The 12,309-nt window shown below is 42.6% G+C and overlaps 1 protein-coding gene across 1 annotated transcript; it reads left to right on the forward strand.

The window, feature by feature from the left end:
* On the forward strand, window positions 1–7,246 carry gask1b (golgi associated kinase 1B). Its single transcript, XM_040120373.1, has 4 exons — window positions 1–913; window positions 2,162–2,379; window positions 3,506–3,732; window positions 5,991–7,246. Exons 1-4 carry the CDS (start codon window positions 25–27, stop codon window positions 6,196–6,198), a joined length of 1,542 nt encoding a protein of 513 aa, XP_039976307.1. The 5' UTR covers window positions 1–24; the 3' UTR covers window positions 6,199–7,246.
* The last annotated feature ends 5,063 nt before the right edge of the window (window positions 7,247–12,309 follow it).

Here is a 12,309-nt window from a genome sequence, read left to right on the forward strand (position 1 = left end):
ACCATGATAATAACATAAGTTCTAATGGGGAAATCTCGCTTTCACTGTCTGTGCTTCCCGTTTTTAAGACTGACAAGCAGCTTTCGGAGGTGCCCTCTTTCAAAAAGGAGTTTGTTAATTGCGACCGCATGCGTAGTCTATTTGGTTTTTGCGGTTTCCCACGTTGGATACCCGCAGCAGCACCGGGACAGAAGGACTGATAAAGACAAGTACCGACACACCCGCGGACTGTACAATATAGAGACTAATGGTGCCCATCCGCACTCCGAGGACTCTGAGACCGGTGCGAGCCTTGTGGTCCCCACCCGGTCCAACGTGGTGTACATAACGCTGAAGTCCAAGCGCCTGAAGCCAGCAAATATTCGGGGCACAGTCAGACCAAAGCTGAGGAAGAAAGTGAGAAGGAATAAAACATCCAATTCAGCTTTTACGCAGAACAAATTTAGCACTTGGGAGCGGGGCGCGGGTCAGATTGAGCCCAACTTTGCCCCCAAGGCTTCCTGGAGAGAAACCAGGGATGTTGATTATACATCTTTAGATACAATCCAGAAACCTCCTAAAGATTTTGCGGCAGAATCTCACAGTAGTTCTATCCGAATTTACAGCCAAAGGGCACCGCCATGGTTCAGCCCACAGGACGTGAGAGCCATGCGCTTTCTTGCGGATGCCAGGGTTTTGCGCATCAGAGAAGTTTCGCACGGAGACTCTCCATCACTTCTGATATTTGAGGGGGAGACGGGGGTCTCACCGACCCGCCGAAACCACACAAAGCGGAGCAATGCGTGCGCGGGGCAGTGTGGAGTCATCAACAGTCCCGTGGACACCGCCGAGGTCTTTGCTTTCCATTTGGACAGGGTGCTGGGGCTGAACAGGACGTTACCAGCTGTGAGCAGAAAATTCAGATTCTTGCACGGTAGGTCACCAGTCACCCGAATGGTGATGGGGTACCTTTTTAAAACTTAGCTGGTGAAGCAGTGAACGGAATATATTAATCAGTGAGCATGAATGCAAATCAGTGAGGAAAAGAGAAGAGGGAGCGGTGAGGTTGGAGAGAGACAGAGAGAGAGATATATCAGTTGAGAGGTGGGGAAGGTTCTGTCTGAGGGAGATAAATCACTTTTTCTAACTTGACTGGTTTCCTCACTTGGAGTGGCACTCCTCTCTCTATGTGCTCGGGATCCAAATTGCAAATTGCATCATTAACATCACATCAGTGTGTGAGGAAACAGATTGAAAACATGAATAATACTAACCCCCCTTCAGCGAATCCTGCGAAGCTTTGTCAGAGATTTGGTGGTTTTGAAGGTAAAACCGATAGAATTTTGTGCTGTAAGTACCCCAGCACAATAACTTACTTATAGCAATTATCTGTAACCTACAACCTAATCATACTGTACAAACCTTTTGTATATGTTGTGTTAACCACTGAGTCACTGGACTCCCAGTAAACGAGGTGCCCTGAAGTTGTGGTCTAGTGGTGGGAGAAATGGGCACTGATAATCGACCATGTGCCTTTGAGCTGCCCACTGAAACCTTGCCTGCACATTTTTCTTGATAAAAGATTGACGGCAGGACTTTGGTCAAAACCATGAGACTGCACTCGTTCCTACTGTAGGAGACCAGAGCTGTCCATTCCTATTCAAGGCCAAAACTGGCGAAGAGGCCACCGCGCCTCAGATAGAACACTGAGAGTTATTAGCGCTTTGATGAAACGCTGATTTGAAATGAACACTGCAAAATGAGAGAGAAGCATTTTATAAAAATACTTCTTTGAGCCACTCTTTCTGTTCTTTAGTTCTCCAGCTTCATTGTGCCAAAGAAAATATTGCAATAATAACATTCTCTGATAAATTGCATAACCAAAAATCACCACATTTTCCATTAACGGCCTGGTCACCATTTGCATTCTTGGACATTCTGGGGAAACAAAAAACCCACTCTAACTTTCTGCTGTCTTGATTTGCTCAGTTACCCAAGGTAGATACTGTGCAGCCTCCAGGCCTGTATGTGTTGAAGTGAATAAATGCCGATGAGGGCGCCACCGATGAAGTGTGCGCGTTGCTCAGTAAGCTTTTTCCTGGATAAAAATAGGTTAAAAACTCCATGAGACTGAACAGTTGCTGAAACCTGACCATGTCATCCGTCTATACCCCCTCTGTAGATGGCCAGCCCTGTCCAGTGGTGTCATGGGATGCGTCACTGTACCCAGAGGGCCTTGCTGCAGGCCGGGCCTCCGTGAGGTTAACATGGGGGGACTACCAGAGCTCCCTGAAGCAAAGGTGCTGGCATAAAAACCTCAGCCCAAAGCCCGATTCTGGCTGCTCCACTATTCATCACTATGAGTGGAGCAAACTAGCTCTGTTTGACTTCTTGCTACAGGTAACAAAGGCTGTATGAAAAACGTACTGTGACAATTAAAAACACTGAGATTTGATGAATTCCACATTTCTCTGTAACTTATCCGTTCTTGTGTTTTTGCTTTTATGCAGTTAAAGCCTCCTCAGCCTTCTTTGAATTCCAAAAATACTTCACAGAGGACTTTTGCTTTTTCGTCTGACATGAGCAATATGCTCCAACAGCTGTTGCTGCTGAAAAAAAAAAATGTTTAAACATCCTCAGAGATATTGTCCTCTGGTTGAATAAATGCCCCGTTTCCTGTGTGGGAGGCCTCGCTAGATCACATCTTGGCATTGAGAGCACATCCCCTGAGAATTTCTTTAATTCGTCCCTTCATGACAAAACAAAGACTGCAGAGTGAGGAATTTTAAAATATATTCAGTGGGGTCCAAAAAGTCTGTGACCCCTTTCACATGAATGGGAAAAGACAAACAGATTCCACAGGGAACGTAAAACATCTTTGCCAAAGACATGAGTGAAGTGAATGTAATGAAGTTACTACATTGTTTTTTTTGGTACTGAATAACAGACAGATCCCATCTATTCACATGGTAGAAAGATACTGTATTTGCTTGTCCTGCACTGACCCCCAAGTGAGAACAACCGTGGCTGAATACCAATGGGGAACTCCTGTGGCTCCTCCAATAGCCACTGTCATTTATCGGTCAGGCCAAAGTCAAATTTTGAAACTCCACATTTTCCTTATATGAGACTGTGACACCTGACATCTCAGATGCTGCATCCTTGGGGGTCCTCCCTATTTGCTAGCGCCATCTGAAACCTCCACCTATCCAATGGTTTAGCATATCGAGAATGAATGAATTGATGACAATTACTGGAGGAGAGATTTGCATTCGCTGTCATTGTGGAGGAATCAGGAGTAATATGAGAAGAGGCTCTGGATGACAGGCTTAAGAAAGTGCCCTGTGCAATCATGTCACTCGGCCTCATCTATTACAGAATAAGCATCTTCAGGGAAATAAAAAAACCCTTCGCTCGCCAGGAACACCGATGTGGAAATCCACAAATGCCACTTGCAACTTTGACCGTATTCTCACAACATCAAGGACAAATATTCTCTGAAGAAATTGTGAACTTTCTTTTTCAGATCCACAGCCGTCTGGATCAGAGCTGCTGTGGGTTCAGGCCCCGGAAGGAAGATGTGTGCGTGGTGCTCGGCCACCATGCTGAATGTGGGCGCCAGGACCGCGTACAACTGGCAGACATCGTCCACAGGGGACACGACCCCAGACACTTGGTCTTCACCAACAACAAGGGATTCTTTGATCGCAATGAGGACAACTTGGACTTCAGACTGCTGGAGGGAATCAAGGAGTAAGTTCGGGTCACGTCACTGACAAGACCCAAAAAACATCTGTTATGTGATTGCCACTGATGATTTCAGTGATTTTGTTTCTATTGCATGATTAAATTAATATATGAAATAGATTATATTTCAATCAGATTTTGTTTGTTGTACTAGAAAATGGATGTATTGTTGAAAATGTGAACAGCAACGGGTACTTCCGCTCCATAGGCCTCATTCATGAAACGTTCATACACAGATTTGATATTCACTTGTGCGAATGAGCGTAATTTTTGCCAGATTCATCAGTGTTTTCCTATTTCCAAAATGTTTATAGGTTAAGATTGTCATTTATGAGCGGTCAGTACCACAGCAGGACCATTTATTAATAATAATTTGTGGGCAGTCTGTCTTGGGAGCTTTTTTCCAGAGTTTCTGACCCCCCCCCCCCTTGAAACACAGTTGAAAAACTCTAGTATGCAAAGCTGAAAAAGCAGATCTGAATCTCTGCCAGGCCTCTTCAGAAACTCTGGATTTAATGTTTTGCACACAATAATCTGCCAACACAAGTACAAAGTGCCCATTATAGACAATAAAATGCCATTTTTTAAACTTTCAAATCCTGTTTTGAACTTTTTAAACCAAAGTTTAAACTTTAAAACCTTACTTTAACCGTGTGCTAAAAGAATTTGAAGTAATATTTAGATGTTGTTCAACAAAGTAAATATGCATTTTGGATGAATTTTGGGGGCAAGTGTGCACCATGATAATGTGTTATTTCTGTTTATTCCCCTCTTATCTGTGTGGATATGTAATTCCAAACCACACTGCCGAGACATTGCTTTCATTGCTTTCATCCATCTTGTGATCACTAAATCGGCGAGTGAGAAACTGTGGTTTGGCAAGAATGCTTGCGTCTCCTCTCCAAACATGGATCCTTGTGATACTCATGGAACCTGTAGCTTCTATTCTGGCATTCAAGTCTGAAAGGGCAACGTAAACCTAAATCTAGCTGCTATCAGATGACGTTAAACTGCAAGATCGCCGGACGTCATTAATACCTCATCTTTTTCTGATCTTATGTTGGATTCTTTGTAGATTTCAGAGGGTTTTATCTCTAAATTTTATCAAAGCTAAATAAACTGATGTTTGACATTTTGTTCCAGCCACACTCCAAACAGATGTTTACATCATACCGTATTACAGTTTATTGGAAAAGCTGAGTTGCTTAAAACGCTGAACTTTCTCAGTAAATATTTTGCAGTCTCTTCGTGGCTCTTCTCCACTCGTCTTCAAAGTCCACATGCTCAAGTCCCAATCTTGCTCTCTTGTGTTGTCATTTAAGTTTATAGGCCTACAAGCATTTCAATGAGGCTTAACTCCACTGCAGGCAGTAATAGGATCCATTTCAATCTCCGTCGGGCAAGCCTTAAAAAAAAATGATCTCAGAGTCGAAGCAGCAAATAGCATTTTTAGTTTTGTAACCATTTTACAACCATGTTCCAGCCCTACTAAGTACATAGGCTAGTAGTCAAGCTTCAGCCTATGCAGATTTGACACGTTCTTGTTGGAGACATATGAGGTGTCAATCGCCCACATTCATTCTTCAGAGAGAGAAGAAAACAAAGGTTAAGCCTAGGACCAACTCCAAACCTGACTGCTGCACAGCTTCACGTGATATACTGATCTCATTTTTAATCTCTTCTATTTCATGTGTATTAGTGCAGCCTTTTTATATCTGCTGGAAAGCTGTTAAAGCGTCAAAAAATACCAGTAGTAGTTACTCTCCGCCTGTACTCGTACGAGAATTCTGAGTAACCTTTCATTTCACTCAAGCTGTTTTAGTTATACAAACAGGGGAAAGCAACGCTGAATACATGATTTTTGCAAGTGTAATTTCAACTGTCAAAAGAGCCACTGTTTTTCTGATTTCAAGTTAGCTAACGCAAGTGGCAAGCCACTGGTGGAGAGTAACTAATTTGAAGATATAAGGTTATGTCTGACTATCGATCAGTCGCTTTCTTTCCTCCTTGTTCTTTCACTCCAGCTGTTGTTATTTTTACTGTAAAGAAACGGCCGAGATAAAGTTGCAGCGACGACAAATTTGGTTGCAGCACGTTCACGTTTAGCTGCTTCTGGTTTTGGCAACTTTCTCTTTGCTGTTGGTACACCGCCTCTAAAACAGGATACTATAGCTTCACCTATTGATCAGATAATCAGATAACTCCTGAGCTGTGTCTGAAACTACAGCTTCAATTTACCCTCTCACACTTCCATGTCTATCCAGGCTTCCTGAGCAGGCGGTATCGGTGCTGAGGAGCAGGAGGCTGAGGGAAAAACTCCTCCAGTCTCTGTTCCTGGACCAGACCTACTGGGAGAGCCAGGGCGGCCGACAGGGCATCGACAAGCTGATCGATGTTATTGAGAAGCGGGCAAAGGTCCTCCTCACCTACATCAACGCCCACGGGATCAAAGTCATCCCAATGAATGTGTGATGAGGTTCACACCAGTCAAGTACCTAATTGCTGCGGCAAAGACAAAGTAAATGAGTGGTTTGACCCCTGTGACTTCAGTATGTCCTGTCAGAGTGTCCAAGACACTGGAGCTTTATCCACTTACATTTTCTAAGGGGCTCTGGGTAAAAACATCAGCTTATGCCTAAAATTGTCCCATATGATGTCATTTTTGCACATTCTTTAATATTAATTTGTATCACTAGAGTGTAAGAGCAAATGCTGTCAAGTACAAGTGGCACTAATCCTCAGGTGCATATCATTTTACAGTGAAATATTTGGAAAAATAAAACATAATTAAAGAGAAAACAACATGTTGCTAATGAGGGTCTTATTATAACTTGCCCACTAACCTTTCAGAATAGCACAAGTTGTTTTTGTTGATAACTCTGTAACAGCAAACCAGTCAAGTAAGTTTGCGGTTAAGGAGGCACCTTTAAACCCGGTATTTGCATGAGATACTGAGAATTTATTTAATTTAACATGGACATTTACAGTGAGCCTAACTTTTACTTAAGGAAATGAGCTGGGCTCACTTCCTTCGTTTTGAGTCTTCATTTCTTTCCTCCCCCGAGGCCAATACGCTCTCAGCATTATGTAGAGAAAATGCTGCAGTTATAACTTTTTTTCTCCTCCTTAGGCCTTTTCAGCAGGTGGGATTTGCACTGCGTTTGCTAGGGATGCACACGTACGATAAGTTATTTTCTTCTCCACTTCTCAAGCGTGTGGCAGGAATTATGAGATCAGTGAAGCCTCTTGGTGTGGTTAACAGGCCACAGCCCACATCCACTTGACTTGACTGGCGTCAGACATTATCCGCTGAGAAAAAAAGATTTCGACCTTGTCTATCTTTTGTACAGTCTTGTTCTTTTTTAACAAAACCCTGGCAGCGCCGAAGAAGCTTCACTTGCTTTCAGTAACGCCTCGCCTCTATAGATTTATGTTTTTAAGATCCAATACAAAATCACCTTAGAGCTATATTCCGAAAAGTGTTTGGAAAGAACCGGGGACGGTGACTGTACATTATAAACTGAAGTATGAAAAGTCAGACAGTTCCATTCTCTTTTACATGCACGCATTATTTCAGTTTAACTACAAAAACTCCTTTTTGTCACAACCATTTTCACTTTATTTATTTTTGTACTTTCCTTTCAAATTATTTAACATGTTTGAGCGTCAGATGGTCAATAAAATTAATTGATAGTGATCTTTAGCTTTTCATTTTAACTTACTTATATTGAATTTTGGCTTGAAACTTGACAACATGTGATTTCAGGTATTTGTCAGTCACAGACAGCTTGCAATCTAATTCGCATCAACTTTATTGTGTTTGCATAAAAAGTGTGACACTCATATCTTGTTTGAACTGACAAAGGAATACGTAATCTGTAAAGATGTATTACCAAAGACATTTTTTCTCATGTCTGCCTACTCACAGCATGGTCAGAAATAGTCTGTGGCTTTGAAATCTGAGCCGGAGCATGGTGTCTGCTTTTCGTGCCGCTGTAAACGGTGTGCTTCGGGCTCTCAGAGCTGGAATCGATGGGGCTTTCAGGCTTATTTTCTTGTGTCCATGCCAGGCATTCACTCGGCTGTTGTTTTAACCCCTCTGCACCCGCATTAATGTGTCAGTGGGGTGCGTGCCCCTGTGTGCTTGTGTTAGTAAAAAAAAAAACCCCTCTAGTTCCCAGAGTGCTCGGCAGCGGAAACTTACCTCCTTTACACGTATATGTGTGCGCGTATTCTCACATACACACAGACAAAAGGCGACTTTTGACCAATGCCTGTGTGCAACAATATGCGTAAAGAGACTCACAGTCACATAGACAAGCATTAGGACCTGCCCCCCCCCCTGAAAGCTTCCCCGCGTCCCCACATTCAGTCCCACTCAGTGAAATTAGACCACTGTAAAAGCAGTGTGTACAGTTATGCAGGTCAAGTGCTGCACTCCAAACTGACAAGACTTTACAAGTAGCTACTTAGTCAGTCAACTCAGACACACCCAGCCGAGCATTAGTGTGCACTGGTATTTAATATTAGCAGAAAATAAGCACTGCAGGGATTGAAAACAGCCATTCCAAAGACGATTTTCTTAATATTATCCTTAAAATCAATGAAATCTTTTCCGCATTTTGTTGGGGAGAGGCAAATAACATGGTGTTCAACCTCCTGCAAAAAAAGCAGAGACAACAACAGATGCACGTGTGACCTTTTCTAGTGCGATGTTGTGTGTAAACAGCTACCTGGGTAACTGAATAAAAACGTCCTGAATGACCAAGTAAAGTCTTTGATGTTTTTTTTATTTGCTAAAGTGGTGAAATTACACACGTAGGTAACCTCTACGGTACTGAAATCATTTCACATTACTACAATTATCATATGGTTTGAACAGCTTTTTGGTATTGTCAGCCAGTAAGGTAGCCATAACAACCACAAAAGCTGTTGTCGGTGTAAATGGAAAAAAGGTTGTTTTAACAAGGTTAGGTTTTACTGTCCCACCCCTGGGTAGGTTAAATTCAGTAAAACAATCTATCGGATATGAGCTTATTATGCTATCACGTTATATATGTGTGTTTTGCAAACCAGACATAAAAGAACGAATAACGTCACCTGCCAGAGATATAGATTTGAGCGAAGTCGAGTCAATTCTTGTCAGTTGTTTTACATTGCACCAAATCATAACAGACGGTGTCTTAGGGCACTTTTCATATAGAGTGTTGGGAAAGACTCCCTTTCAACTGGAAGAAACCTCGAGCCGAACCGGGCTCTGGGTGGGCGGCCTTGACCGGTTGGGTTGAGAGAGAAAGAGATAATAATGGCAATAATAATGATAATAATAATGATAATAAAAATAATAATAATAGCAGTGGGTGTTGAGCAGGATCATGAAGGGCAGTAGGCCACAGCAGTCACAAATCCAGGCTCCAGAGGCAGAAATACCTGCAGAGAGCGACAGGAGGAGAGAGACGAGAAAGCACAAAACTATGGGAGGGAAAGGAATCCGAGTTGGTAACGAGCATTGATGAGATATGAATGTGTACAGATGTGCAGGGAGAGGAGGAGAGAGGAGCGTGGTGCATCATGGGAAGTCCCCCGGCAGTCTAGGTCAATAGCAGCATAATTAGGGGATGGTTCAAGACAAGCCTGAGCCAGTCCTGACTATAAGCTTATCAATATGGAAAGTTTAAGGCCTACTCTTCAACGTGGAGAGGGTGACCGCCTCACGGACCCAAACTGGAAGATGGTTCCACAGCGGAGGAGCCTGATAGCTGGAGGCTCTGCCTCCCGCTCTACTCTTGGATACGCTAGGAACCACAAGCAAGCCTTCGTTCTGGGAGCGCAGTGTTCTAGTGGGGTAATAGGGAACTACGAGCTGTTTAAGATGTGATGGTGCCTGACCATTAGGGCTTTGTAGGTGGGGAGAAAGATTTTAAATTCTATTCTGCATTTTACAGGGAGCCGACGCAGGGAAGCTAACGCAGGAAAAATATGACCTCTTTTTCCAGTTCTTGTCAGTACACGTGCAGCTGAATTCTGGATCAGCTGGAGAGTCTTTAGAGACGTGTTGGGGCAGCCTGATAATAAGTAATTGCAATAATCCAGTCAGCAAGTAACAAACGCACTAGTTTTTCTGCATCTTTCTGAGAAAGGACTTCTGCAACGTTACGTAGGTGAAAAAAGGCAGTGCTTGACGTTTGTTTTGTGTGGGACGTATCCTGATCAAAGGTAACCCAGAGATTCCTAACGGTGCTGCTGGAGGCCAGGGCAGTGCCATCTACAGTAACTATATCATTAGATAATGTGTTTCTGAGTTGTCTGGGGCCGAGTACAATAATTTCAGTTTTGTCTGAGCTTAACGGCAGAAATTGCATAAAACTGAATAAGTGGGAGTGAGAATGTAAACGCTGGACCCTCCAAATTTTAGGAACAGCGTTGAACATTTTGAGAAATATTCCTATTCATTTTCTCGCCGAGAGTTGGATGAAAAGATTGATGAAGCTCTCAAGCCCGTAAGGGTAAATACTACAGCCAGCAGCTGGTTAACTCAGCTTAGCATAAAAACTGGAAACGGGGAAATAGTTAGCCGGGCTCTGTCCGAGGGCAACAAAATCCTCCTACCAGGACCTCTAAATTAATTAACACATTCTATCTTACATTAACTTGGATTTATCTAGCTGACTCCATTAATTGCTTTGGGATAAGGCCGATTTAGCAAAATACAGAAACTGAATTTGATCCTGAACAAACACATTAATTAGTTAAACCTGAAATTAAAGTTTAATGAGGAAAAGATTTAAAGTTTCTGTGCCTTAAAGGAAAATGCAGTGTTTGCAGATTTTAATGTCCTCAGGCAGGTTGTTCAAATTGAGATACTTTAAAGAAGCAGCGGGCCTTGTACTTCAAATTTCACATTTCATTTAGCAGTTATTCTCTATGAATTGGAGGCCTGACATGTTCACTCTTGTTTGCAAAGATAATGAGCCCCTTTCTCTATTTCTCTTGATCGCTATCTTCTTGCTTTTCTCTCTCTTCACCTTGGCCTTTCATAGTGAGTTAAGTTTAACGTTGTTGTTCTTCATCCCGTTTCCAAGCGGGTCTGGAAAATGAGAAGATTTTGACTTTGAGGAAGTTTGTGAGAAAAAGTTGGGGCGTGACGGTTCATCTCAGCTGTGCCCAGCTGGCCGTTGCCCGGTCCGACTCCAAACAGCATCCAAACAGAGGAGCTCTTTATTCCCGCAACCTCAGCTCAGCCCCAATAATCACACTGGTTTAGCATGATGTCACTTTACCCATTTGCTGCTGCAAAGTTTGCCAGGCACCCACGCTGAACTCTGACAAAAAAAACACATGTGCCCGCAAGCGGTACTCGTCAGAGTGACATATGTATTCATTTACTTTTGAATCGGTTTTCTCTCAGTTAACTGTTCAATTTGTAGCCGCACAAATCAGCAGGATCTGGTAATATTTTGCAAAATTTTAACTTGAGTATCGAGACGACATAAAACAGACGGTACACAAGTACAAATGTTCCAGGAGACCTTTCATGGAATCCGGTCACCGTTGCTTCTGCCGTTAAAGAAATAGCTTTTACATTTTAGGAAATACACCTTTTTTGTTTTCTTGCCGAGAGTTAAACGAGAAGACTCCCATATCTGTACGCTGAATGTTTTGTTATGGCCAGCAGCAAGTTAGCTTGGCTTAGCATAAAAAAAAAAAAAAAGGCAAAGCTATGGGTTAGCATTTTGGGATAATCTGACTTTTCCTGTGTTGCGGCTACACTTTTCCTGATAAGACATGTTTGCTTTTACATTTCTCCCTGAGCATCTTTAATATTTCTTTCAAGCTTACAGGTCACACCATAAAATCCCCTAATAACTCTTGGACCATGTAGTCTTGGAAGCATCCGGAACACTGCACTCCCTTCACGGCCAGGAGGCTCCGGTAGCGGTTTCAACAGCACAGCATCTGTGTGGTCACTGGCAGATGACGTGGGAGGATTACAAGAAAACAAAACAAAAAAAAAAAAAACACCAAAATGATTCCTTTCTGTCTCCTTGAACACAAAAGCCAGCAGACACAACAAAATGTCCCGCCATGTTGCTTCTAACACTGTTGGAGGACATTCTCTTTTTGCTGATAAGGACTTTAGGGGAGAAAAATAAAAGAATGTCAACATGTGTCAGATAAAGTCATGTCAAAGCTTGTTTGTTTCACTAAAAAGCCATATAATTCATAGCTTGAAGATTTATGGAATCGGAGAGCACAATGAAGAAGAGTCTTTTTTGACATCTTTGGCTGCATGCAGAAACATCTTTTGCAGGCTTGGCGTCCTGCCAGGATCTTTTAATCTTATCCCCTCTTTGGGAAAAAAAAAGAAAAAGGAAAGGTCTGGGGGGATTAACTGCTGTCCTGACTGAAAATATCTCATCCCGCTCACTCCTTGAGTATTTCCCATCACCCATCTCTTCTGAAATATCCCATTTTCAAAAGTTTTGTTTCTGGTTTTCCTTCCAATTTTCAAGCACATTTCTTATTAAGGGCATAGTGGTTGTTCATTTCACCTATCGTACAAACCATATAGCTTTGACCTTT

This window comes from Xiphias gladius, chromosome 23, assembly GCF_016859285.1.
Source record: "Xiphias gladius isolate SHS-SW01 ecotype Sanya breed wild chromosome 23, ASM1685928v1, whole genome shotgun sequence".
In the NCBI taxonomy this organism is placed as follows: Eukaryota; Metazoa; Chordata; class Actinopteri; order Istiophoriformes; family Xiphiidae; genus Xiphias; species Xiphias gladius.

Bases quoted from the DNA above. Each gene is read 5' to 3' on its own strand.
- gask1b (XM_040120373.1), top strand. From the start codon at position 25: ATGGGGAAATCTCGCTTTCACTGTCTGTGCTTCCCGTTTTTAAGACTG. The intron at 914-2,161 runs GTAGGTCACCAG...CCCCCTCTGTAG, and splicing joins AAAATTCAGATTCTTGCACG to ATGGCCAGCCCTGTCCAGTG. The intron at 3,733-5,990 runs GTAAGTTCGGGT...ATGTCTATCCAG, and splicing joins CTGCTGGAGGGAATCAAGGA to GCTTCCTGAGCAGGCGGTAT.